Source organism: Poromitra crassiceps (assembly GCF_964638095.1).
Source record: "Poromitra crassiceps genome assembly, chromosome: 20".
NCBI classification, from domain to species: Eukaryota; Metazoa; Chordata; class Actinopteri; order Beryciformes; family Melamphaidae; genus Poromitra; species Poromitra crassiceps.
This window is the reverse complement of record NC_139637.1, coordinates 8,535,188-8,563,009: the sequence shown is the minus strand read 5'-3', so window position 1 is coordinate 8,563,009 and position 27,822 is coordinate 8,535,188. Positions and strand designations below refer to the sequence as shown.

General features: G+C 47.5%; 1 protein-coding gene across 1 annotated transcript; it reads left to right on the top strand.

Annotated features, from left to right (window-relative positions):
• Positions 1-4,014: 4,014 nt before the first annotated feature.
• On the top strand, positions 4,015-25,389 carry LOC310794830 (NLR family CARD domain-containing protein 3-like; the record flags this gene model as incomplete). The annotated part of the gene is made up of 4 exons (XM_083656883.1): positions 4,015-4,039; positions 20,390-22,187; positions 22,283-22,374; positions 25,322-25,389. The coding sequence occupies 4 exons, from the start codon at positions 4,015-4,017 to the stop codon at positions 25,387-25,389; spliced, it is 1,983 nt and encodes a 660-aa protein (XP_083513009.1).
• Positions 25,390-27,822: the final 2,433 nt, after the last annotated feature.

Below are 27,822 nucleotides of genomic sequence, written 5' to 3'. Positions count from 1 at the left end.
ATGCTTATTTTCAGATGTGGAGGGAAGGGAAGTCAGATTTGACCTCAAATCCAAGATGGCCGCTGATCCCATGGGTCTAATGTTCAAATGTGCTCATAACAGTTGTGCACTTTTTGAGAAAAGCATGACATTTCTCACATAGTGAGTGAATATCCTACCATAAGGTTTATTTTCAGATGTGGAGGGAAGTCAGATTTGACCTCAAATCCAAGATGGCTGCCAATCCCCCGAGTCTAATACCGCATTCAAGACAACTTGGAACACTGGAAAAATTAGCTCTGACCTGTAAAAAATGATTTGAACGCTTGTCGAGGTCGGAAATTACATGTCAGAAATTCGGGTATCATTTCAGATCTCCAGTTTGTCTGAGTTGACATCATCAAAGTGTTTGTTGACCTAATTTGAGGTGCAATTATGCAATATGTGTTTATATTGTTTATATTTCGCTCTGATTATAGCAATATGTTGAATTCAACAGCTATTTTACCAATGAAATTAGCTAGTTGAAGTTAGCTGTGTATGTTTTTGTAAATGTATCCTGTAATAATGACTGAGTGCAGCTAACAGCATGTTGGTGTGTTTGTGTGAAGGTGTTGTTGGCTCCACTATGAGTCAGTGTGAGGAGAGAGAGGAGGGGCTCTCTCTGTCTGAGGAACATGACAGCCGGACCAAAGCTAAGAGGTAAGATGAGATAACTGTTCTCTATCTCACAGCTCAGCAGTGACATCATTACAGCTCAGCAGTGACATCATTACAGCTCAGCACTGACATCATTACAGCTTAGCAGTGACATCATTACAGCTTAGCAGTGACATCATTACAGCTCAGCCCTGACATCATTACAGCTTAGCAGTGACATCATTACAACTCAGCAGTGACATCATTACAGCTCAGCAGTGACATCATTACAGCTCAGCACTGACATCATTACAGCTTAGCAGTGACATCATTACAGCTCAGCAGTGACATCATTACAGCTCAGCAGTGACATCATTACAGCTCAGCAGTGACATCATTACAGCTCAGCAGTGACACCATTACAGCTCAGCAGTGACATCATTACATCTCAGCAGTGACATTACAGCTCAGCAGTGACATCATTACAGCTCAGCAGTGACATCATTCCAGCTCAGCAGTGACATCATTACAGCTCAGCAGTGACATCATTACATCTCAGTATTGACATTACATCTCAACAGTGACATCATTACAGCTCAGCAGTGACATCATTACAGCTCAGCAGTGACATCATTACATCTCAGCAGTGACATCATTACAGCTCAGCAGTGACATCAACAGCTTTGTCTTTATACTGTAGTTTCTGTGTGCTTTATACTTGTGCAGAATTGTTTTATTTTGAAAATATCCGACTGGACGTCGTATTGTTATTATCGCTAACTAACACAGGAGTGCAGCCGGTCAGTGCGGTCTGCGTCTCTGCTTCGTGAGCTGGATTAGCTCGCTGGCATAACCAGACGGACCAGACTCCAAAACAGATGGAATTAAAATGTGTCAGACACTGGTTTTGTATGCAGGAGACAAGGCTACAGCTGCAGGATCAAATGGACAAAAAGACTGCAACACCACAAACACGACCACAGCTCAGACAACAACTAACCATAAAGCACTATCCAGTGGCAGTATGGCCGCCTGTCACTCAACCGGGCCACTCCCTTAATTATGCATAAGTTTAAACCTTTATTAAATGTAAACGGCTGAGTTATGCAAAAATGGACCCCCCTACAGTTGTTATGAAAAGGTGAAATTAGCTATATAGACCAAAACCATGTTTCGGTCCAGGCTGTAAAGATGTTTAATTACTGTTGGGGCATTTTAACAGGAACGACGGGACTTCTGAGTCCTGCCTCAAGTGGCCATTCGAGGAATTACAGCTTAAACAAAGACTTCCGCATCTTCAGGGGAAAGGTGGTGGGCTTGCCCCTTGGTCAAACTCTGAGCTAGCCCCCTGGTGGTCACTGAGCAGCTACCAGATCCGTCTGGGGGTTTGAGATCTTTGCTCAAGGTCGAGTGGTGGTAGTAGCACAGGGTGGAGAAAGAATCATTCACTCTGACTTTGAAAGTTGGTACTGGGATTCAAACTGGCAACCTACTGGTCAAAACCCTGCTTCTCTAACATGTTTACTGCCACCACCCTGTTTGATCAATCCTTAGCAGGATCCAGCAGAAGAGAGCAGCCTCCCCTGTACCCAGCTGTGTGTCCATGAAGAGTGACTGGTCTATGGATCATCCTCGTCACTTCAAACATGGACAGCAGTCTACTGAGCAAAGGTAAGAACTGAAAACAGATGAGTTTATTTGATTCTACTGAACAGAAGAAAGAAGTCATGATACTCTGTTGATTTAGTTTCTTCTCTCAAAACATCACATCCAATAATCATAGCAGCATTTACAGTAGGAATGCACCATATTTAACGGACCGATACATTATCATCCAATATGGCCATTTTGCATGAGCTCGTGACGTCACAGCTGCACCTGGTGCCAGGCGCACTAGAGCCAAACATGGCTGCCGGCAGTGTGGCTGTTCCACAGTTTCAGATGATAACAACTAGGGGAAATAGCAAAAGAAAACGTTTTCAATGGCTTCTGTGTGCTTTATACTTGTGCAGAATCGTTTTATTTTGAAAATATCCGACTGGACGTCGTATTGTTATTATCGCTAACTAACACAGGAGTGCAGCCGGTCAGTGCGGTCTGCGTCTCTGCTTCGTGAGCTGGATTAGCTCGCTGGCATAACCAGACGGACCAGACTCCAAAACAGCTCAGCAGTGACATCATTACAGCTTAGCAGTGACATCATTACAGCGAGCTCAGCAGTGACATCATTACAGCTCAGCAGTGACATCATTACAGCTCAGCAGTGACATCATTACAGCTCAGCAGTGACATCATTACAGCTCAACAGTGACATCATTACAGCTCAGCAGTGACATCATTACAGCTCAGCAGTGACAGCTCAGCAGTGACATCATTACAGCTCAGCAGTGACATCATTACAGCTTAGCAGTGACATCATTACAGCTCAGCAGTGACATCATTACAGCTCAGCAGTGACATTACATCTCAACAATGACATCATTACAGCTCAGCAGTGACATCATTACATCTCAACAGTGACATCATTACAGCTCAGCAGTGACATCATTACAGCTCAGCAGTGACATCATTACAGCTCAGCAGTGACATCATTACAGCTCAGCAGTGACATCATTACAACTCAGCAGTGACATCATTACAGCTCAGCAGTGACATCATTACAGCTCAGCACTGACATCATTACAGCTCAGCAGTGACATCATTACAGCTCAGCATTGACATCATTACAGCTTAGCAGTGACATCATTACAGCTCAGCAGTGACATCATTACAGCTCAGCAGTGACATCATTACAGCTCAGCAGTGACATCATTACAGCTCAGCACTGACATCATTACAGCTTAGCAGTGACATCATTACAGCTCAGCAGTGACATCATTACAGCTTAGCAGTGACATCATTACAGCTCAGCACTGACATCATTACAGTTTAGCAGTGACATCATTACAGCTCAGCACTGACATCATTACAGCTTAGCAGTGACATCATTACAGCTCAGCAGTGACATCATTACAGCTCAGCACTGACATCATTACAGCTTAGCAGTGACATCATTACAGCTTAGCAGTGACATCATTACAGCTTAGCAGTGACATCATTACAGCTTAGCAGTGACATCATTACAGCTCAGCAGTGAGATCATTACAGCTTAGCAGTGACATCATTACAGCTTAGCAGTGACATCATTACAGCTTAGCAGTGACATCATTACATCTCAGCAGTGACATCATTACAACTCAGCAGTGACATCATTAACCCTTCATTATCCTGAGTCAAAGCTCTGTCTGTCTCTGTTGTGTTGAAGGCCAGTCCAGCAGGAGAGAGCAGACTCCCCTGTACCCAGCTGTGTGTCCATGAAGAGACACTGGTCTATGAGTCATCCTAGGAATTTCAAAGATGGACAGCAGTCTACTGAGCAATGGTAAGCAGGGGTGCAAACTTGTCACCTTTCGGCGAAATTCGCAGTTTTTAATCCAAAATAGATCATTTGTGTGATTCGTGTAGATCTGTTGAGTGTTTGAAATTGGGGTGGGGGTGGGGGGGGGATGTGCCGGGCGCTGTCTGGCGCTGACTTCCGAGTTGTCAAAAACAGATTCACACTGATCACGCTATGACTGAGTGTGTGTGCCACAGCGTGCTGTCAATCTCTCCCCCCACATCATGCACACACAGAAAGGGAGGGAAATGGCAAAATAAAATGTTTTCAATGGCTTCTGTGTGCTTTATACTTGTGCAGAATCGTTTTATTTTGAAAATATCCGACTGGACGTCGTATTGTTATTATCGCTAACTAACACAGGAGTGCAGCCGGTCAGTGCGGTCTGCGTCTCTGCTTCGTGAGCTGGATTAGCTCGCTGGCATAACCAGACGGACCAGACTCCAAAACAGATGGAATTAAAATGTGTCAGACAATCGTTTTGTATGCAGGAGACAAGGCTACAGCTGCAGGATCAAATGGACAAAAAGACTGCAACACCACAAACACGACCAGAGCTCAGACAACAACTAACCATAAAGCACTATCCAGTGGCAGTATGGCCGCCTGTCACTCAACCGGGCCACACCCTTAATTATGCATAACTTTAAACCTTTATTAAATGTAAACGGCTGAGTTATGCGAAAATTGACCCCCCTACAGTTGTTATGAAAAGGTGAAATTAGCTATATACACCAAAACCGTGTTTCAGTCCAGGCTGTAAAGATGTTTAATTACTGTTGGGGCATTTTAACAGGAACGACGGGACTTCTGAGTCCCGCCTCAAGTGGCCATTCGAGGAATTACAGCTTAAACAAAGACTTCCGCATCTTCAGGGGAAAGGTGGTTGGCTTGCCCCTTGGTCAAACCCTCAGCTACCAGATCCGTCTGGGGGTTTGAGATCTTTGCTCAAGGTCGAGTGGTGGTAGTTGCACAGGGTGGAGAAAGAATCATTCACTCTGACTTTGAAAGTTGGTACTGGGATTCAAACCGGCAACCTACTGGTCAAAACCCTGCTTCTCTAACATGTTCACTGCCACCACCCTGTTTGATCAATCCTTAGCAGGATCCAGCAGAAGAGAGCAGACTCCCCTGTACCCAGCTGTGTGTCCATGAAGAGTGACTTTTCTATGCATCATCCTAGGAATTTCAAAGATGGACAGCAGTCTACTGAGCAAAGGTAAGAACTGAAAACAGATGAGTTTATTTGATTCTACTGAACAGAAGAAAGAAGTCATGATACTCTGTTGATTTAGTTTCTTCTCTCAAAACATCACATCCAATAATCATAGCAGCATTTACAGTAGGAATGCACCATATTTAACGGACCGATACATTATCATCCAATATGGCCATTTTGCATGAGCTCGTGACGTCACAGCTGTACCTGGTGCCAGGCGCACTAGAGCCAAACATGGCTGCCGGCAGTGTGGCTGTTCCACAGTTTCAGATGATAACAACTAGGGCTGTCAAACGATAAATTTTCTTAATCGCGATTAATCACCCGAAGAAGGCTGTGTCTGAGCTAAAAACTTTGGCACTTCTATGTGAATAATGGCTCGGTATTGGAAACTGTGTATTGATAACGTGTATATCGCGTGAAGCCATTGGAGCCGACCTCCCAGTGGTTAGAGGACCCGCGCATCCGAGACTCTGAAGAAGGAATGAGTGATGAGTCTCGCGCTAGCTAGCTGGCTGCTAGCTGGCCGCTAGCTGCTCCAGTATGCTTAGCTTTTAGGTGATAGCTCAAACTCGATGTACTTCGGTGATATTTTAATTCCGTTTTACACAAGGTGCAAACTACTGTTGACTTGTCCAATGTGCCATTTGGGAGTTTTTTTTAAGTAAAACGAGCCATTTAGAAGCATATTGCTGTCTTTATCCTCCATGCCTGCACAGGCAGGAGACAGGAAACGGCTGCGACCAGCTTGATTACAAGTACGGGTGCGACGAAGGGACAAAATAGCGGCAGGCGATTAACACGATTAAAAATAAATAACGCGTTACGTCGGCCCTTAATCCCATCGCGATTAACACGTTAACGCTGATGGGGTCCTCTCGCCATTCCGAAGTGTCGGCATTCCGAATGCTTTCGGAGAGGCGGCCCTTTTTATCTCCAAAAAAGGTTTTGCCATTGCGAAAGATATTAGGTCCGCCATTCCGACATAGCATCTTGAGTTATTTAGCCTACAGGGGTGGGAGAGGTTAGGTTTAGGGTTAGGTTCTGGGGGAGGTTAGGTTTAGGCATGGGGGGTGGGAGAGGTTAGGTTTAGGGTTAGGGTCTGCAGGAGGTTAGGTTTAGGCATGGGGGGTGGGAGAGGTTAGGTTTAGACGTGGGGGCTGGGAGAGGTTAGCTCCAGCCAGTCCCCCGGGTTAGGGTTAGGGTTATTTCGCAATGGCGAGACAGATCTCCATTCCGACAATTTTGTCGGAATGCCGGTATTTCGGAGTGCCGACATTTCGGAATGCCGGGTTGTCCCCAACGCTGACAGCCCTAATAACAAGCGTATTGCTGTCTTTATCCTCCATGCCTGCACAGGCAGGAGACAGGAAACGGCTGCGACCAGCTTGATTACAAGTACGGGTGCGACGAAGGGACAAAATAGCGGCAGGCGATTAACGCGATTAAAAAAAATAACGCGTTATGGTCGGCCCTTAATCGCATCGCGATTAACACGTTAACGCTGATGGGGTCCTCTCGCCATTCCGAAGTGTCGGCATTCCGAATGCTTTCGGAGAGGCGGCCCTTTTTATCTCCAAAAAAGGTTTTGCCATTGCGAAAGATATTAGGTCCGCCATTCCGACATAGCATCTTGAGTTATTTAGCCTACAGGGGTGGGAGAGGTTAGGTTTAGGGTTAGGTTCTGGGGGAGGTTAGGTTTAGGCATGGGGGGTGGGAGAGGTTAGGTTTAGGGTTAGGGTCTGCAGGAGGTTAGGTTTAGGCATGGGGGGTGGGAGAGGTTAGGTTTAGACGTGGGGGCTGGGAGAGGTTAGCTCCAGCCAGTCCCCCGGGTTAGGGTTAGGGTTATTTCGCAATGGCGAGACAGATCTCCATTCCGACAATTTTGTCGGAATGCCGGTATTTCGGAGTGCCGACATTTCGGAATGCCGGGTTGTCCCCAACGCTGACAGCCCTAATAACAAGCGTATTGCTGTCTTTATCCTCCATGCCTGCACAGGCAGGAGACAGGAAACGGCTGCGACCAGCTTGACTACAAGTACGGGTGCGACGAAGGGACAAAATAGCGGCAGGCGATTTACGCGACAGCCCTAATAACAACACTATTGCACTATTGAGGGGAAGCATCTGAGCTGGCATTACGTTAAACCAAAAAGTATTGGAGGCAGTCGCGCACATCCAAAAAACGTAAAGCAGGTGCAGGAACCAAAAAACAGTACAAAGTGAATCACTGGAGCTCCAATTACCTTTTTATTTAGCCATCCAACATTGACGTTTCGAGCTACTGCTCTTCCTCAGACATAAAAATTGTTACAAAGACGCCATGTTTAAATACACCCGTGACATGTGATAGTCACATGACTCCAGAAAAGATACATAAAAGTTACATAAAAGCCACAGATGCACAACAACAGACACACAGTAGACAAATATGTTTACATAACCATCAAGTCTATATACAGGGTAAAAATACATATAGATCAGACCCTTAGGGCCCTATCGTTGTACGGCGCTATCGTTTGCGCTGCCTTTACGCTGCGTTTGCGCGCCTCTTATTGCTATCTTCCCAGCGTCTGAAGCTATCGTCTGCCTCCACCGTCCAGTTTTGCGCTGTGATGACACAGGTGTAGGCGTGGCCCAGGCGTGTCGGTGGGCCTCTAGCCTATCATGTGTCTCGCGCAAGTGTCATTTAGCGCTGTGGGGAAGATACCGTCGGTATGTGCCGAGCACAAAGAGAGGTTTGGGAGTTGCCCGTTCCAAAATAGGCGTTACAGCGCAATGTGTTAGAAAAAAATCGCATTACATTACATTACGTCATTTGGCAGACGCTTTTATCCAAAGCGACTTACAATAACACCTATAAGAAATAAGAAATCGCCTTGGGTGCTCTCAAGTTTAACGCCAGGAAATAGCTGGTCTTAGCGCAAACGCAGACGTACGCCTGAGCGCAGACAGTCTCTACATCTCCGTGCAGTGCAGGAAGTCCTTGCTTGGATACATTTACTCACGGCCTGGATGTCACTCTCCTCGCGCCTGCACACACTCTTCTCTCCTCGGAATGCCACGTTGAGTTTCAACTGTAGCCTGCATTCCAGAAAAAACACACCTTGATTTAAAAATGAGAATTCGTTTGTCATGGTTTTATTAGGCTACATAATTCCCGACCATACAGGTCTGTGGTGTAACATTAGATTACTTTAGGTAGGAGACCACATGCCACAGGCATTACCACACCTCCACAATACTTTTGGGCATAAACCCGCCTATACGGAGATGTGCGCGGAGATGACGTGAAGCGCAGCGGGCCGACACGCCCACAATTTGGGCTTTGCGCGGCGCTATTCCAGCGCAAAACGGGCGCTAACGCAAAATTACCGCCGTCGGGAAGATGGAGCCCTTAAAGTACATAAGGAAAACAAGATCAGGCCAAAAGGCCATCATACCTTGGAAATGGTATGGTCTAGAGTGGCGCTTCTCAGGGGCGGAGCGACCCTATCAGCCCAGAGGGGGCGAAGCTTTTAGGGGGGCCCACGCCACCGGCCGCGAAGAAAAATTTGCCTTTTTTGCATGTTTGAATCTGTTTTAGCCATATTTAGTGGAATATCTCATTTTAAACACACCAATGTTATTGTCTATTGATTGAATTCCTCTCACACTCACACAAATTACTTTATTAAATAAAGTCATTTTAAGTCCGTGAATATGTATTTCTCCACTCTTCTTCTGGGGGCGTGCCCGCCTTTCAACTGCACAGCAGCGCCACGCCCCCAGAAGAAGAGTCTCTGAAAAGGGAAAGATACCGTTTCCGGCTACACAAATAAGCATCGTACTCGTAAACTGAAAGGTAACAAACATCGTTGCCAGACCGGAGTGAGGGAAGACACCCGTGGCTACGTGTGAGTACTTTTGTCTTTGTGATTCGCGCATGTTTGAAGCCAGCCGAGCTTGCTTTGGGTCTGACTTCCACGGAGAAGGGCAAGCCGTGCGCAACTCTAAAGGAGAATCCATTTAGAGTTGCGTGTCGTGGCTACTTGGACCCCATGGCCACTCCTGACACCTGAAGAAAGAAATCAGCACCATATAAACAATAATTAGATGTGAGCACACTGTACACACTCAATGAGATCCAAGATGCACTGGGTGCTACGGGTGTCCTTCTCCCTTGTGTATGAGGGGAGTGCTGTCACTAAGGGCTGAAGAGAATGATCTACAAAGGCCGAGATTCTTTCAGTGACAGAACCCATAGCAGCAATTATGGGGCGTCCAGGGGGTGTGTCCACAAATGATTTATGAATTTTAGGAAGGGTGTAAAATACAGGTGTGATTGGATACTCAACTTTCATAAATGCGTGTTCAGGTTTCGTGATAAGTTTATTTTCAAGGAGCTGGTTGAGTAGACTGTGAACCTGTGTATTAAAGACAGAAAAGGGGTTGGGATCCAACTTTCTGTAAAACTTAGAGTTGTTGAGTTGCTTTTGGATTTCCCTGTCATATGAGTCGTGGTTGAGGACCACGATAGCACCCCCCTTATCTGCACTCTGAACCACCAATGTTTTATCATCCCTTATATAGCCTTAAGTTCATCCAGTTGTTCCTTAGATTATTCCTCACTTTGCACTCCTTTCTTTTACTAAAGATAGTAGACGCATCCCTCTCAACCAGTCTACAATAAATGTCCAGAGATGGGTTTCTGTACTTGGGAGGTATAAAGTAGGATTTACCTCTAAACTTGCTAGAGGGTTTCAAAGGAGTGGGACTGCTGTTAGGATCATGTGGCTCTGTGTTCGTGGTGGGTTGAAGGGGGACATCCTGAGTACTGCTGCTGCTGCTGCTGCTGCTGAGGACAGAGTTAGTAACCTCATGTGTATGAGCAGTCTCAGAGTGGCCATTACGTTACGTTAAACCAAACCTGACGAGGATGCATTTTCCACTAACATTATTAAGCTAACCAGGAGTCCCACTATAAACCAGAATAGGAGGAGTCCCACTATAAAGTAGAATATGTAATGGTACAATGCGTGCCGTTCTGGAGTCCGAGGGAATTCACGACAGTCACCATCATGGGTGTATACGTTCCTCCACAAGCGAACGTGACTGTCGCACTGAAAGAGCTGCAACGCGCCATCAGCGCACAGGAGACAAAACAACCCGAAATGGCCCTGGTGGTGACTGGGGATTTTAACAGGGCAAACCTGAGAGGCAGAATGCACACATTGTACCAGCACATTCACTTCCCCACGCGAGGCAGTAACACACTGGACAAATGTTACTCAAACATCCGACATGGCTACAAAGCCGTCCCTCGCCCCCCTTTCGGCAAATCGGACCACGCCTCCATTCTACTTGTACCCAGGTACCAACAAAAACTAAAAAGACAACCCCCAGCATTCCGAACCGGCCACTGCTGGTCAGACCAATCAGACGACATCCTGAGGGACTGCTTTGACCAAGTGGTGTGGGAGGAGTTCAAAGCTGCAGGAGACCTGGGCGAGTATGCAGATACGGTGTCATGCTTCATAAAGAAGTGTACCGACGACATAGTCCCCACAAAAAGAGTCAAAATAATGCCGAACCAAAAGCCTTGGGTCAACAGCGACGTCAGGGCTGCCCTTCACGCCAGGACCACCGCCTTCAGCTCTGGCACAACTGACCAATACAAGCAGGCACAATATGCCCTCCGGACCGCTATAAAAATAGCACGGAGAGATTATGGAAGGCAGCTGGAGTCAAAACTGGACACTAACAACCCCAGACACCTGTGGAGAGGGCTCCATGCTGCCACAGACTTCAAAGAGGTGAAACGACAGAACCCCAGCACGTCACCCACCCTACCGGACGAACTCAACGCGTTCTACGCTAGGTTCGACCCCTCTGCCAGAGCGCCTCCCCTCCTCCCCCCCCCCCTCTCCCACCCCTCTCCCCCTCTCCTCCCCCCCATCCCTCCTCCCCCCCACCACCCCTCCTCCTCCCCTCCCCCCCCCCCCCTCCCCTCCCCCCCCCACCTCTCCCCCCCCATCACCCCTCTCCTCCTCTCCTCCCCCCCCTGCCACCTCTCCCCCCCATCACCCCTCCCCCTCTCCGCCCCCCACCACCCCTCCTCCTCCCCCCCCCCGATCACCTCCCCTCCCCCCTTCCTCCCCCCCACCCCTCAGCACCCCCACCCCCCCCCATTCCCACCTAACCACCAACCCCCCCCACCCCCCACAGACCGCCCCCTCACCATCACTGAGGATGAAGTGTGCCGGTCGTTCCTGCGTATCAACCCACGCAAGGCGGCCGGCCCGGACGGCATCCCCGGGCGGGTCCTCAAGGCCTGCGCCCACCAGCTGGCAGCCGTGTACACAGACATCTTCAACCAGTCCCTCTCCCTCCGACGAGTTCCCTCCTGCTTCAAGGCAGCAACAATCATCCCCATTCCCAAACAGCAAAAAGTGACCAGCCTCAATGACTGGCGCCCTATAGCCCTCACGCCAATAGCCAGCAAGTGCCTTGAAAAGCTGGTCATATCAAAGATCCGTCCCACACTCCCCCCGGACCACGACCCGCTACAGTTTGCATACCGCCCCAACAGGAGCACAGCGGATGCAGTGGCACACGTGCTCCACACCGCCCTGTCCCACCTGGAGGGGAAGGACACCTATGTGAGAATGCTGTTCGTGGACTACAGCTCAGCATTCAACACCATAGTACCCTCCAGGCTGGTAAGCAAACTCAGGGACCTGGGACTAAACACAGCGATGTGCGACTGGATCCTGGACTTCCTGACAGACCGCCGCCAGGTGGTGAGGGTGGGCAACCTCACCTCCTCCCCGCTGGCCATCAGCATAGGAGCGCCCCAGGGGTGCGTCTCCAGCCCCTTCTGGTACGACCTCTACACCCACGACTGCGTGGCGACTCAAACTTCAAACACCATCGTGAAGTTTGCAGACGACACAGCAGTCGTGGGGCTGATCTCGGGGGGCGACGAGACGGCCTACAGAGAGGAGGTGAGGGTCCTGGAACAATGGTGCCAGGACAACCACCTCTCTCTGAACGTCTCCAAGACCAAGGAGATCATTGTGGACTACAGGAGAGGGGGGGGCACACACCCCCCAATCACCATCAACGGCACAGTGGTGGAAAGGGTGGACAGCTTCAAGTACCTGGGAGTCAACATCCACCAGGACCTGACCTGGGCCGGCCACACCGCCACTGTTGTCAAAAAGGCCCAACAGCGAATACACGGACTCAGGCGCCTGAAGAAGTTTGGGCTAAGGAAAGAAATCCTCAGGGACTTCTACAGAGGCAACGTTGAAAGCCTGCTGACTGGCTGCTTTACGGGAACTGTACAGTACCACCATGGACCGCAGGGCGCTACGGAGGGTGAGGCGCGCGGCCCAGCACGTAACAGGAGACGAGTTGCCAGAACTGCACGAACTGTATAACCAGCGGTGCCTCAGGAGGTCCCTGAAGATCATCAAAGACACAAACCATCCCCACAACAGCCTGTTCTCCCTGCTACCCTCAGGGAGGAGATACAGGGTTCCAAAAGCACGCACAAATCGCTTGAGGAACAGTTTCTTCCCGCAGGCCACGAGACTCCTTAACATACACAAATAGTGTAGTAGTCGTACCGTACCGTACTGCAGCTGCTACCATTATGTATGCCTAATGTTTAATTGTATGTCTAACAAGGTACATGCTATTTGCACCTGTATGTCAATTACGTCGAATTTAAAATGTCTGAACACGTCTAACGTATGCACAATGCCTAATGTTTAATGTTTAATTGTATTTAATTGTTTAATTGTATGTTTAATAAGGTACATGCTATTTGCACTGTATGTCAAATACGTCAAATTAAAATGTCCGAACACGTCTAACGTATGCACATGACATGTGCACCTATGTGCAATGAATATGCCACTGACTTGTCTTATCGCTATTCTGCCTCATTGCCTATTGCTGCTTAGTGTTGCTTATTGATGCCTATTTCTTATTGCCTATTGCTCATTGCTTGTTGCCTATTTGTACTATGTCGTAAACGGAGTCCACAGCACAAGAATTTCACACGTGATACTTGTACCATGGAGTGACAATAAAAATCTTGAATCTTGAATCTTGAATCTTGAATCTTGAATCTTGAATCTTGAACCAAATAGGGACTTTTGTTTCAAGATTCAAGATTTTTATTGTCACTCCGTAGTACAAGTATCACGTGTGAAATTCTTGTGCTGTGAACTCCGTTTACAACATAGTACAAATATAACAGGGCATATGAGTGCAAAAACAACAAAGACACAACAAGCAATAAGGCAGTAGAGTGATAAGACAAGTCAGAGACAGTGGCATATTCACTGCACATAGGTGCACATGTCATGTGCATACTTGGACGTACTTAAACATTTTGAATTCGACGTATTTGACGTACAGGTGCAAATAGCATATTCCTTATTAAACATACAATTAAACATTAGACATACATAATGGTAGCATCTACAGTGCGGTACAGTACGGCTACTACACTATTTGTGTATGTTAAGGAGTCTCGTGGCCTGCGGGAAGAAACTGTTCCTCAAGCGATTTGTGCGTGCTTTTGGGACCCTGTATCTCCTCCCTGAGGGTAACAGGGAGAACAGGCTGTTGTGGGGGTGGTTTGTGTCTTTGATGATCTTCAGGGACCTCCTGAGGCACCGCTGTTTATACAGTTCCTGCAGTTCTGGCAGCTCACATCCTGTTACGTGCTGGGCCGCGCGTCTCACTCTCCGTAGCGCCGTGCGGTCCATGGTGGTACAGTACAGTTCCCGTACCAGGTGGTGAAGCAGCCAGTCAGCAGGCTTTCAATGGTGCCTCTGTAGAAGTCCCTAAGGATTTCTGGCCTTAGCCCAAATTTCTTCAGGCGCCTGAGTCCGTGTAGTCGCTGTTGGGCCTTTTTGACAACAGTGGCGGTGTGACCGGCCCATGTCAGGTCCTGGTGGATGTTGACTCCCAGGTACTTGAAGCTGTCCACCCTTTCCACCACTGTGCCGTTGATGGTGATTGGGGGGTGTGTGCCCCCCCCCCCTCCTGTAGTCCACAATGATCTCCTTGGTCTTGGAGACGTTCAGAGAGAGGTGGTTGTCCTGGCACCACTGTTCTAGGGCCTTCACCTCCTCTCTGTATGCTGTCTCGTCGCCCCTGGAGATCAGCCCCACGACTGCTGTGTCGTCTGCAAACTTCACGATGGTGTTGAGCTATGCAGAACTGGACAGAGCCATCATCTGTTTGGAGACCAATAATAAGGAAAACAAACACACACATTACATAAAAAAATCTGTCAACATCACATAGTGTCTTTTCTTTCATCTTTAATCTTTCCATGTCTTCCCCATTCACTTCAATAGAACTGGCCCCAATGCAAAATTCAAACAGATCAGTAACATGACAATAAAAGCCTTTTGTCATTGTGTTTTATCTGCAGACTAAGCGGTTCAGTTCAATAAAAGCCTTTATTTTTTGTATTGTTTAATTGAGTGATTCTTTACTAAAACAATCATATATATTATATCAGAAGTGTTCTTTGTTTTGTGTTCACAGTAGTGATGTCAGTTAGATTTGGTTAGGTCAGAGCTATAGTCTTTTAAATCATCCATCTTTGCTCAACACATCTGTCTTTTGTCACCCCAGGTGTGCATAAAATACAGGTTAAGAACTTATTTCTTTAAATACAAAGATGTGAAATAATTATCGGTTATTGTATCCGTTATCGGCCAGGAGAAGCAGATATTTATCGGTTATCGTATCGGCTGAAAAAAATCCATATCGTGCATCCCATATCTGTGTGTGTGTGTTTGTGTGTGTGTGTGTGTGTGTGTGTGTGTGTGTGTGTGTGTGTGTGTGTGTGTGTGTGTGTGTGTGTGTGTGTGTGTGCGCGCGCGTGTGTGTGTGCGTGCGTGTGTGACATTATATGACCTAATACTTCATGTGTTCTCCAGAGTCCACCCGGAGAGGTCAGAGGTTCCCAGTGGTCAGTCTGTCCAGGAGCTTCAAACAGACCTAGACTCCATATTTATGGTGTGTAAATGTACAACACATTTTACTGCAGCTACTGAATTACAAAACAACTACTCTGGTCTGTTGTTGTTGTTGTTGTTGTTTCTCCTCTAGTCTCTCCCAAGACTCAAATATTACGTTGAATCGCTGCGCTCCGCATACTACACAAATGAGTCTGTGCCACTTCACAGCCACTGCTGGGGTTTGAGGGCGGGTCTAGGCGGGTTGAAATTGAATGAGTGACAGGTCATAGGACCAATGAGAGAGCGGGTCGAAAAATGGGCTGCGCCTCCCGTGCAGAGCCATGTAGATAGAAGAGTCCCCGTTTTTTACTCTCAAGAGTTCCAGGAATTAAGGTCCTGGATTAAGCAGCACTGCCGAGTTGCAGCAAAATAGACAGTTTGTGTTGTACTCTGAAAGGGTTTTTCCCCCCTTGAATCAAATTGTACATTATCAGCTTTATTTTAACATGCAAAAGTAGCGCGAGACCCATTCCTGGCTGTTCATCGGCTAATGAGTCTCACATTTTGGTCCTCCACTGACGCCACTCTACTCCCGTGTCGTCTGATCGCAGATTGCAAAGTCGTTACTGAGTGGTAGGGACTGAATCCACCACTGGCCAATCACTGGCCAAGTGAACGGTTCACTTCTGTCCCCTGCTGGCTGAGGGGAGTGTCCCAGACCCAGAGAGAGATCTGCAGCATGCAGTAACATAGTGTATCAGCGTAACAACTCTCATGGGTCTGGCGTTGAGACTATTTCTCCCCAAACCCTGTTCCATCAGGAGGTCTTTTGCCTGCTTCCTGGTCATTATTGTAGATAAGAATTTGTTCTTAACTAACTTCTTGCCTGCTAAAATAAAGATTGTTGGTTGATGAGGTCTTCAAGCTGCACTCTTTAGACCCGTGGATCTGATGTTATTACAGTATTATTATTTTTCAGAATGTTTAATTCAAATGTTATTCTGTTGCAGCTGCTTGAGCAGAACATTGTCACTTTTGTGAAGAAAGAGCTGAAGAGAGTCCAGCTGGTTCTCAGTCCAGATTACCCAGAATGCTTACAGAGTCCAAGGGAGGAGGAGGAGGAGGCTTTTCTAAACATCACACTGCTCTTCCTGAGGAGAATGAAGCAGGAGGAGCTGGCTGACTCTCTGCAGAGCAGTAAGAGGCTTTAACAGCTTTAACAGGATGGAGGGAGGATGTGGTGGGAAAATGGGAGATATATGATTAGTTAAATATAGACATTACATTACATTACATTACGTAATTTGGCAGACGCTTTTATCCAAAGCGACTTACAATAACACATTTTTTGTCAGCAATAGAGCAATCAACTATGGAGCACAGTCTATGACAACTACAACTTCTGAAGGAACAGTGGTACAAGTTTAGGTTAGTGGTACAAGTTTAGTTTTAGTTTTTTAGTTTTTTTTTTCAATAAAGAAAGAGAGAGAACGAAGTTAGATCAAGAAGAGCCCAGATGGAGCCTGAAAAGGTGAGTCTTTAGTCTTTTCCGAAAGATCGGCAGTGATTCAGCCGTCCTGACTGAAGGTGGAAGCTCGTTCCACCATTGAGGTGCCAGGGACGAGAAGAGTCGAGATCGGGATGAGCGACTTTTGAGCCCCCGTAGCGAAGGAGGGGCGAGGCGACCTGCACTGGTGGAGGAGCGAAGGGAGCGCTGAGAGGTTTGGAACCTGACCATAGATTGCAGGTACAGGGGAGCTGACTGGTGTACTGCCCTGTAGGCCAGTACCAGTGTCTTGAATTTGATGCGGGCCGAGATGGGAAGCCAGTGGAGCTCCTGGAAGAGGGGAGTGACGTGAGAGAATTTGGGTTGGTTGAATACCAGACGGGCTGCAGCGTTCTGAATGAGCTGAAGCGGTCGGATGTCGGTGGCAGGTAGGCCGGCCAGGAGCACGTTGTAGTAGTCCAGGCGGGAGGAGACAAGAGACTGGACCAGGAGTTGAGTCGCTTCTCTTGTGAGAAAGGGACGGATTTTGCGGATGTTGTAGAGAGAGAACCTACAGGAGCGTGCTGTAGCAGCTATGTTGTCAAGGAGCACCCCAAGGTTCTTAGCTGTTTGGGAGGGAAGTACAGTGGTGTTGTCAATGGAGATGGAGAGATCTGCGAGAGGGCAGTCTTTTCCTGGGAGGAAGAGTAGCTCTGTTTTACCAAGGTTGAGCTTGAGGTGGTGGGCAGACATCCAGTCGCCAATGTCTTTGAGGCATGCAGAGATGCGAGCCTCGATTTGAGTGTCGGAGGGGGGGAAGGAAAGGAAAAGCTGGGTGTCATCAGCATAGCAGTGATAAGAAAAGCCATGAGAAGAGATCACATAGGCAAGAGATCTGATATAGAGAAGGAAAAGTAAGGGGCCCAGGACTGAGCCCTGGGGGACACCGGTGGTAAGAGGACAGGATCTGGAGAGGGACCCTCTCTATGAGACCTGGTATGAGCGGTTCGAGAGGTAGGAAGCAAACCAGGAGAGTGCAGAACCTGAAATACCGAGGTCAGACAGAGTGGAAAGAAGGATTTGGTGGTTGACTGTATCGAAGGCAGCAGACAGGTCAAGGAGGACAAGAACAGAGGAGAGGGATGAGGCCTTAGCAGTGTGAAGGGCCTCTGTGACAGCAAGAAGAGCTGTCTCAGTGGAGTGAGAAGCCTTGAAACCGGACTGCAGAGGGTCCAGGAGGTCATTTTGGGAGAGATAGAGAGAAAGTTGTTCGGACGCTGCTCGTTCGAGGGTTTTGGAAAGGAATGAGAGAAGAGAGACAGGTCTGTAGTTGTGAATAGCAGTAGGGTCAAGGGAGGGTTTCTTAAGCAGAGGCTTGACTCTTGCAGTCTTTAGAGCAGGTGGAACAAGACCAGAGGACAGAGAGGAGTTAATGAAGGTAGTGAGGAAGGGAGATATGTTAGGTGAGATGGTTTGGAGGAGAGAGGAAGGGATAGGATCGAGGGGGCAGTAAGTGGCTCGGTTCGAGCTGATGAGTTTAAGCACTTCATCGGGAGAGAGGGGAGAGAAGGAAGGAAATCCAGCGACAGGGGGCCGAGGCGCAGGATTGGGAGTGTTAGTGAGGGTGCCTGGAGGATGGAAGGAGGAGCTGATGTCATCCACCTTTTTAGTAAAGAAGCTTACAAAATCATCAGCAGAGAGGGAGGAGGGGGGGGGGAGGGGAGGGAGGGTTGAGGAGCGTGGAGAAGGTGGAGAACAGTTTAATGGGGTTGGATGCAGAGGACTGGATTTCAGAGATGAAGAAGGAGGTTTTTGCTTTGGAGACAGCAGTTGGAGTGGATAAGGTGGTAGGAAGAGAGATCTTGAGATGTGATTTTCTCCATTTTCTCTCAGCTGCCCGAAGCTCAGTTCGATAAGTTCGCAGTGATTCAGTCAGCCAAGGAGAAGGGGGAGAAGATCGGGCAGGTTTAGTGGTGAGTGGGCAAAGAGAATCAAGAGCGGAGGAGAGAGAGGAGAGAAGAGTGGTGGAAGCCTCGTCAGTGGACAGGAGAGCAAATTGCTCGGCAGGGGGAAGCAGGGAGAGGACGGTAGAAGAGAGGGAGTCGGGTGAGAGAGTTTTTAGGTTGCGTCGGGTGGTGGTAGAGTGAGGGGGAGATGGGTGGGAGGAGGGGAGGGGGATGGGAAGGGAGAAGGTGATAAAGTGGTGGTCGGATAGAGGAAGAGGAGTCACAGTGAGATTAGAGGTGGAGCAGGATCTGGTGAAGACCAGGTCAAGCACATTCCCTGCTTTGTGAGTAGGAGGAGATTGAGAGAGGTAAAGGTCAAAGGATGAGAAGAAGTTAAGGAAAGGCAGAGATTGTAAGGTTACTGGCTGGATGTTGAAGTCTCCCAGAAGGATGAGTGGAGTACCATCCTCAGGAAAGACGGAGAGGAGGGTGTCCAGCTCGTCCAGAAAGTCACCAAGCGGACCAGGCGGGCGGTAGATTACCACAATGTTGAGCTTGATGGGTAGGGATACGGCAACTGCATGGGACTCAAAAGATGAGATAGACAGATGAGAGAGAGAGGTGACAGTGTAGGTCCATTTGGGAGAGATGAGGATACCAGTGCCTCCGCCACGGCCAGAGGCTCTGGGGGTGTGCGAGAGCAGCAGAGAGAGCTGCAGGAGTAGCAGTGTTTTCAGGAATGATCCAGGTCTCTGTGAGAGCTAGGAAGTGGAGGGTTTGAGATAGAGCATGAGCCGAGATGGTCTCAGTTTTCTTAACAGCCGACTGACAGTTCCAGAGACCTCCGGCAATAGTAAAAGGACTGTTTGCGCGCTTAGGGTAGGAGAGATTACCGGGGTTACTACACCTGAAGCTGCCGTGTCTACGGCGTCTGTGGGCTGAGGTTACAACAGGGATGGGGAGAAAACACATAGTTAGGTAGATGAGTAGATAGAATAAGAGAGGTAGCAAAAAACCCTATTCTCTGGCCTCCCCTCGATGGACTCGGGCACAAAGACCCGAGTCTTCGTGCCGCGAGGGTACGTTCCGCTTACCGCTGCCGCTGTAGACTGACAGTGTTCAGAAATACTGCTTCAACAGGGCTACAAGCCACGCCTATCCAATCAGCCCCCGTCGTTCACAGGGGGGTGATTGGGCTTGATGTCACCTGAGAGCAATCCACCAGCTGCCCAGAGTTTCACTCAGAGACAAAAACTAGCCTAAAAGCAACTACTTTTAGAATACAAAGATAGCAGACAGAAGTAACACAGCCTAAAACACTTACCCACTGAAGCCAAAGTTAAAATCACAGACAGGTATCCAGAGAAGATCAGCTCTTATGTCAGACAACTAAAAAGTGTAGACATTTCTCAAGAAAGATTGATTCAATTCCAGATTGCAAAATAATATTCACAATCCTCATGAATCATCAGCTAAAATCATTGATTTATTCATGTGGGTGTATAATGCTGAACACAGTATTATTTAAGAACAAATGCCACCACAGATGCATTTCACATTGGGTAGCACACACAGTCAGGACCTGTTTGTCCACCAGTGATGAGCAGAATAGATGCCATGTGGTTAGGAAAAGTATGCATTCACAGATTAATATTTACACTTCTCATATTTACAGCAACATCCACTGATTGATGTAATTTGTACTTTCAGAAACTCTTGCTGGAGTGTGCCAACGTAATCACAAATCCAGTCTGAAGGAGAAGTTCCAGTGTCTGTTTGAGGGGATTGCTAAAGCAGGAAACCCAACACTTCTGAATCAGACCTACACAGAGCATTACCTCACAGAGCGAGGGAGTGGAGATGTCAATGATGAACATGAGGTGAGACAGATTGAAGCAGCATCCAGGAAACCAGTGAGACCGGAAACAATAATCAAAAGTGAAGACATCTTTAAACCCTTACCTGGAAGAAATGAACCAACCAGAACATTGATGACAAAGGGAGTGGCTGGCATTGGGAAAACAGTCTTAACACAGAAGTTCACTCTGGACTGGGCTGAAGACAAAGCCAACCAGGATATACAGTTCACATTTCCATTCACTTTCCGAGAGCTGAATCTGCTGAAAGGGAAAAAATACAGTTTGGTGGAACTTCTTCATCACTTCTTTCCTGAGACCAAAGGAATCTTCAGATTTGACAAGTTCCAAGTTGTGTTCATCTTTGATGGTGTGGATGAGTGTCGACTTCCTCTGGACTTCCAGAACAACAGGATTGTGACTGATGTTACAGAGTCAACCTCGGTTGACGTGCTGCTGACAAACCTTATCAAGGGGAAACTGCTTCCCGCTGCTCGCCTCTGGATGACCACACGACCGGCAGCAGCCAAGCAGATCCCTCCTGAGTGCATTGACATGGTGACAGAGGTGAGAGGCTTCACTGACTCACAGAAGGATGAGTACTTCAGGAAGAGATTCATAGATAAGAAGCAGGCCAGCAGAATCATCTCCCACATCAAGACTTCACGAACCCTCCACATCATGTGCCACATACCAGTGTTTTGTTGGATCACTGCTACAGTTCTGGAGCTTGTGTTGAAAACCAGAGAGGGAAGAGACATGCCCAAGACCCTGACTGAGATGTACATCCACTTCCTGCTGGTTCAGTCCAAACAGGCGGATGTCAAGTATCATGGGAGTGCTGAAACAGATCCAATCTGGAATAAAGAGAGCAGGAAGAGGATTCTCTCTCTGGGAAAACTGGCTTTTGAGGAGCTAGAGAGAGGCAACCTAATCTTCTATGAAGCCGACCTGAGAAAGTGTGACATTGATATCAGAGCAGCCTCAGTGTACTCAGGAGTGTTCACACAGATCTTTAAAGAGGAGCGTGGGCTGAACGAGGACACTGTGTTCTGCTTTGTCCATCTGAGCATTCAGGAGTTTCTGGCTGCCATTTATGTCTTTCTGTCCTTCATCAACACTGGTGTCAATCTACTGTCAGAAAGTCAATCAACATCCTTGTGGTCAACACTATCAAGAGACAAAGCTAAACTAACACGCCTCTACCAGAGTGCTGTGGACAAGGCCTTACAGAGTCCAAATGGACACCTGGACTTGTTCCTCCGCTTCCTCCTGGGTCTTTCACTAGAGACCAATCAGACTCTCCTAAGAGGCCTGCTGACACAGACAGGAAGTAGTTTGAAGACCAATCAGAAAACGGTCCAGTACATCCAGGAGAAGATCAAGGTGAATCCCTCTTCAGAGAAAAGCATCAATCTGTTCCACTGTCTGAATGAGCTGAATGACCATTCTCTAGTGGAGGAGATCCAACAGCACCTGAGTTCAGGAAGTCTCTCCAAAGCCGGACTCTCCCCTGCTCAGTGGTCAGCTCTGGTCTTCATCATACTGTCATCAGAAAAAGAGCTTGATGTGTTTTACCTGAAGAAATACTCTGCTTCAGAGGAGGCTCTCCTGAGGCTGCTGCCGCTGGTCAAAGCCTCCAATAAATCTCTGTAGGTGTACGCATAACTTGATGTCTTCAATATGAAATGCAATATACAGAAAAAACTATTTTCAAAGTTCTTGTTCATGGCTAATTCTTCCCCAGGTTGAGTGGCTGTGAGCTGTCAAAGAGAAGCTGTGAAGCTCTGGCCTCAGTTCTCAGCTCCCAGTCCTCTAGTCTGCGAGAGCTGGACCTGAGTAACAACGACTTGGAAGATCCAGGTGTGAAGCTGCTCTCTGCTGGACTGGAGAGTCCACACTGTAGACTGGAGAGTCTCAGGTCAGTATCCCTTAAGCCCATGGTACACCAATCAAACCTTCTCCAACAAACACAGACAAACACAGATGTTTGTTTGGTGCCCCGTTGCTGGCTGTCGTTGTTTGGAATTGTTTGGAGATGTTTGGTCAGATTCAACATGTTCAATCCTTTATAGAGGTCTTCACAGGTCTACTCGGGTATTACACATAATGATAGAATAGATAGTGATAGAATCGGACCCGACCCGGACCCCAATTGATCATAATAAATATGGACCCGGACCCGTACGGGTCTCGCGTCGGGTCCCAGGTCCTAGGATCCGAGTAGCCCCGTGAAGACCTCTATAAAGGATTGAACATGTTGATCAGCGCTGATCACGAGAGAAATGTATGAAAACACAGCGCGCGCAGAGGAGGCTCTCCTGGGGCTGCTGCCGCTGGTCAAAGCCTCCAATAAATCTCTGTAGGTGCATGCATAACTTGATGTCTTCAATATGAAATGCAATATACAGAAAAAACTATTTTCAAATTTCTTGTTCATGGCTAATTCTTCCCCAGGTTGAGTGGCTGTAAGCTGTCAAAGAGAAGCTGTGAAGCTCTGGCCTTAGTTCTCAGCTCCCAGTCTTCTAGTCTGCGAGAGCTGGACCTGAGTAACAATGACTTGGAAGATCCAGGTGTGAAGCTGCTCTCTGCTGGACTGGAGAGTCCACACTGTAGACTGGAGAGTCTCAGGTCAGTATCCCTTAAGCCCATTGTACACCAATCAAACCTTCTCCGACAAACACAGATGTTTGTTTGGTGCCCCGTTGCTGGCTGTCGTTGTTTGGAATTGTTTGGAGATGTTTGGTCAGATTCAACATGTTCAATCCTTTATAGAGGTCTTCACAGGTCTACTCGGGTATTACACATAATGATAGAATAGATAGTGATAGAATCGGACCCGACCCGGACCCTAATTGATCATAACACCGGCACCGGTGACCCCTGTTTCAATCCACGGAGTATACATTGACAATAAACTGGACTGGGCTAAGAACACTGAAGCACTCTACAAGAAGGGGCAAAGCCGTCTCTATTTCCTGAGACAGCTGAGGTCCTTCAACGTCTGCCGGACCATGCTGAGGATGTTCTATGAGTCGGTGGTGGCCAGTGCCTTCCTGTATGCTATCATGTGCTGGGGCAGCAGGCTGAAGGCAGAGGACGCCAACAGACTCAACAAACTGAACCAACAAACTGGCCAGGGACATTGTGGGGCTGGAGCCGAGCTCTCTGACAGCGGTGTCAGAGAAGAGAACGCTGACCAGGCTACGCTCCATCATGAACAATGACTCTCACCCACTCCAGGGAGTGCTGGTTAAACACAGGAGCACGTTCAGTGAGAGGCTGATCCCACTCAGATGCACCACAGAGAGGCACAGGAAATAATTCCTGCCTGTGAAGTAGCCGGCGTCCCATGTTGTGCACAACCATGCTCTGACGTGTGTGTGCGTGTTTGCGTGACAGGTCTACCTGAGATCGTGTGGATTACTTTTTCTTTTCTTCTCTTTTTAACACGTTCAGTGCCAGCGACGCCATATGGCGTCATTAGAAATTTACCGTACAGTGCCAGCGACGCCAAATGGCGTCATAACTCCAAATTGTTTTTTTGACGGGGGGGGTGTCGATCTAAGCTTCTTACGTCGCCTCTAACAATATTGTAGCTATTGGAGGTCGATAACCTATTTTACAAACCCATTAGGTGGCGACAGCACTCTCCTGATCAGAGAAAAAGGAGCCAAACACACAGAAATAGTCACTGGGGAAAATGAGGAAATCGCATCTCATCCGTCCGTATGCATCGACGTGCCTCCATAAACGAGCACAACGCCAGCTGTGCCCCCAGCAGCAGCATCCGCTGTCACAACTGAGCACCTCCATGTACGCTGCAACAGCACATTCACATAATCAGCCTTATTATTCCGAACTGGAAGCATGCCAGCCCGTGACAAACACACGCGGAACCAAAAAGCTGAATGTCGCGCACCATTCACTGTGTGTGCGCAGCAAACTCAGCAGAGACTGAGAGCCACCAGACACATAAGACACACCCAGGAGGCGTGTGCAGTTGAGGGGGGGGGGGGGGGAGCACGCAGAGCAGCAGAGCAGCATACACTTCACCCAGACAGACCCAGACATCAGAAAATTAGCTTCAGAGTCAGTGATGTGCTTGAAATGTTTAATTTCACAAAAGGCTCATTATCTCAGCTCGTAGAAAAAAAGGGATGTTTTTGCTTCAATCAAGCTATCTTCTCCGGCTCATAACTAAAGAACGGAAAATGGGATCAATAAACTTTTTTTTGCAGGTGATAGAAGAGAGTCTCATCGTTATTTGTGCGTGTTCAGTGTTTACATAGTAATTATTAAAAAAATTATATGACTGTTTTAAAATGCATTGCGGCCTATGTGGCACAGCAAGCAACCTTTTGCCCAAGGGCCGTGGCACTCAAAGTGTTAAATAGAAAACACTGCATTCTGGCGGGCAATGATCTAACGCAGTAACGCAGCCTTTCTTGGATTAGTAACTGTAATATAATTACTGTTTTGGAAATTGTAACGCCTTATATTACTTTGTTACTGAAAAAGTAAGTAATTACAGTAACACGCCCAACACTGTTTATATTTCATCGCGTGGTGAGTACACAAGTCACAACATGTACATGTGAGTGTTTCTGGCGCTGTTAGAATTTGTATTTTGGGTGACTGAACAGTGATACCATAAGCCGCTTTCAGACATGCCTTGGAATTCGGGAGTTACAGTATCTAGAGGGCATCCGGATGGCGGTGTATGTATGTATGAACACATTTTGGTGAGCTATGCGAACTCCCGCGACCCTCCTACTATCTGGAGGTAAGACAACCTCGAGCCCTTGTATCAGGGACGGATTGTCTGGGGGAGACAAGAGCTCCGTGAAGTAGCCAGCTCAGTGAGTGCATGAGGAGAGGGAGGGAGACAGAAAGCCAGCGTGGCAGATTATTATGTGAATGAGCGAGCAAAAAAAACATCATGCCGTTTCAGTTTTTCCAAATGATGCTCAAACCTGCTCTGTGTGTGTCAGCCAACATGTTGCTGGATTGAAATGCTCATGGCTTTGATCTTATTTAATTTCTGCATAGCTTCGCACATCATACACATTTAATGAGCATTTTTGGACGCGAGGGTCGTCCTGCTTCCCAGTATTGGACATCACTAGGTAGGGTATCTGGATCTGGTTGCGTTCATGCCTTTGATTTTACACAGCGTTTGTAAAGATTCACGTGCAGAACCGCAAATTCCAAGTAGCGTCAAGTTAGGCAGTATAAACGGAAACTTCAGGGTATAACCTTCGCAATAATGGCAATTAAATGAAGTAAATGCACATGTAATGTTTTTTTGTGTGTGTTATCCGAAAGATACAGAACAGAGATAAACTGGAAGAATATCTGCTCCCTTCGAAAAGTCAATTTTAACCCGTAGTGAGTCGACCGTTCTGATTTCTTGTTACTAAGCAATACAACATAGATTTTATTTTGAAGGTAAAAACGTCTAGCTTCCTGTATTCTGTATAATTCTAGTGGGATTGACGCATTTTAGGACTGAACATAGCAAAGACCTGTTTTATTTTTAGCGCTTGAGACTCGAGGAAATCGATGCATCTGGGCGTGAGTTGTAGGGTTGTTTAATTAATTACTAACGTTATGCGCAAACGATTATATGCCGTGAACGTTAGCAGTTATCGCCCATTATCTATTTTTGGCAACTTGTTTTCAGACTCTGCATGTCATGATAGTTTGTTGAATGTCAATGCGATTCACTTAAAGCAGCTACGAGCAAGATTTTCAATTGTTATTAAACAGTCTGAATGTAATATTGATGCATCACATCTTACCCTAGAATAGTAGCTGAGACCAAAGCCTTGTGAATCGGAGATTGCTCTCTTGATGATTATAGAGTCTGTGTCTGTCTTCCGGCGGGCCGGATAGACCAGGAAGTGAAATGAAACGTTTTACGGCAGCTGCCTGCCTTCAACCGTTTCGCTCTTCCTAGCAACATACCATAAACAAGGAGAACGCCATACTCGCTACATCCAGGGGCTTGCTACTCTCGCGAACATCTCTCGTTATATTCTAACAGTTTGTTTGGAAGTAATTTTGTTATTTTGTGGTTATGGCCGAAGTGGCTGCCGCAAACCATTTCATTTCACTTCCTGATCTGCCCCGGCCGCAGACAGACTAATCATCAAGACAACATTGGCCGATTCACTCGGTGTTCAAGCGAGACTACTCTGCGTTGGTCTCGTCTACTATTAGAGGTAAAATGTGAGGCATCGATATTAAAATTAGACTGTTTAATAACAATCGAAAACCTTGCTCGTAGCTGCTTTAAGGCTATGCTCAGACAGTGAAGTACAGCTGTGTGGTCAGTTTTCACAACTCCCCATTGTGTGGTCATGTCCAAATTCCCCCCACCCCCGCCCCCTCTCTACTTTACACCCTACTTTACATGCTCCACATGTATGAAAGCAACATGCCTCATGTCTGAAAGGGTACACTTCACATATCCCCCGGGTCAGGCTCAGGGCAAGGGAATTGGAGGAATAACACTCCAACCTGACAGGAGGAACTAAATACAGTACCAGCAACAATTGTGCAGCCTATACACATTTGAGGCCATAGAGACCTCCCAGGAAGCTACAGGATGAGGAACCAAATAAATTTAACTGAGCAAAATATCTCAATAACAAAAAAAATGTCTGACTCGAGAGAAATGGAGAGAAATCAATATCATCATTCAAACCAGGGAAGGTGGTTGCTTTTAGGGTTACAATCCAAAAAGTTTCTCTTTGGAGGAGATGTTTGAGTCTATCCCCTCCTCTGGCAGATTTGGGGATGACTTCTATTGCCATGAAATGCCATGCATTTCTGTGTTGGGCCTCTACGGGGGCACGGTGGCTCAGTGGTAGAGCTGTCGCCTCGCAGTCAGAAGGTCCTGAGTTCGATTCTCGCCTGGGACACTGCGGGCGCTGTGGTTGTGTTCCCCCATATCTTCAGTGCCTACTGCCCAGGTGAGGTATCTCGTCGTAAGGGCCTGTCTGTGTGGAGTTTGCATGTTCTCCCTGTGCTCCCCCAGGGGGGTTCCTCCGTATATAACCCCCCCCCCCCCCCATTAAAAACATGCAGAAGATCAGATCGTCATCGTCATCCGACCAGTGACGACAACATCCGAAGTCGGTCCCCGGGCGCTGTACGAGAAAGCGACCACTGCTCCTGGCCTGCCCCCCGGAGGAAAGGACAAAGCCAGGATGGGTTAAATGCAGAGGACAAATTTCACCGGCCACCGTCAGCATGTGTGTGTTTGTGGCCCTCCGTGCA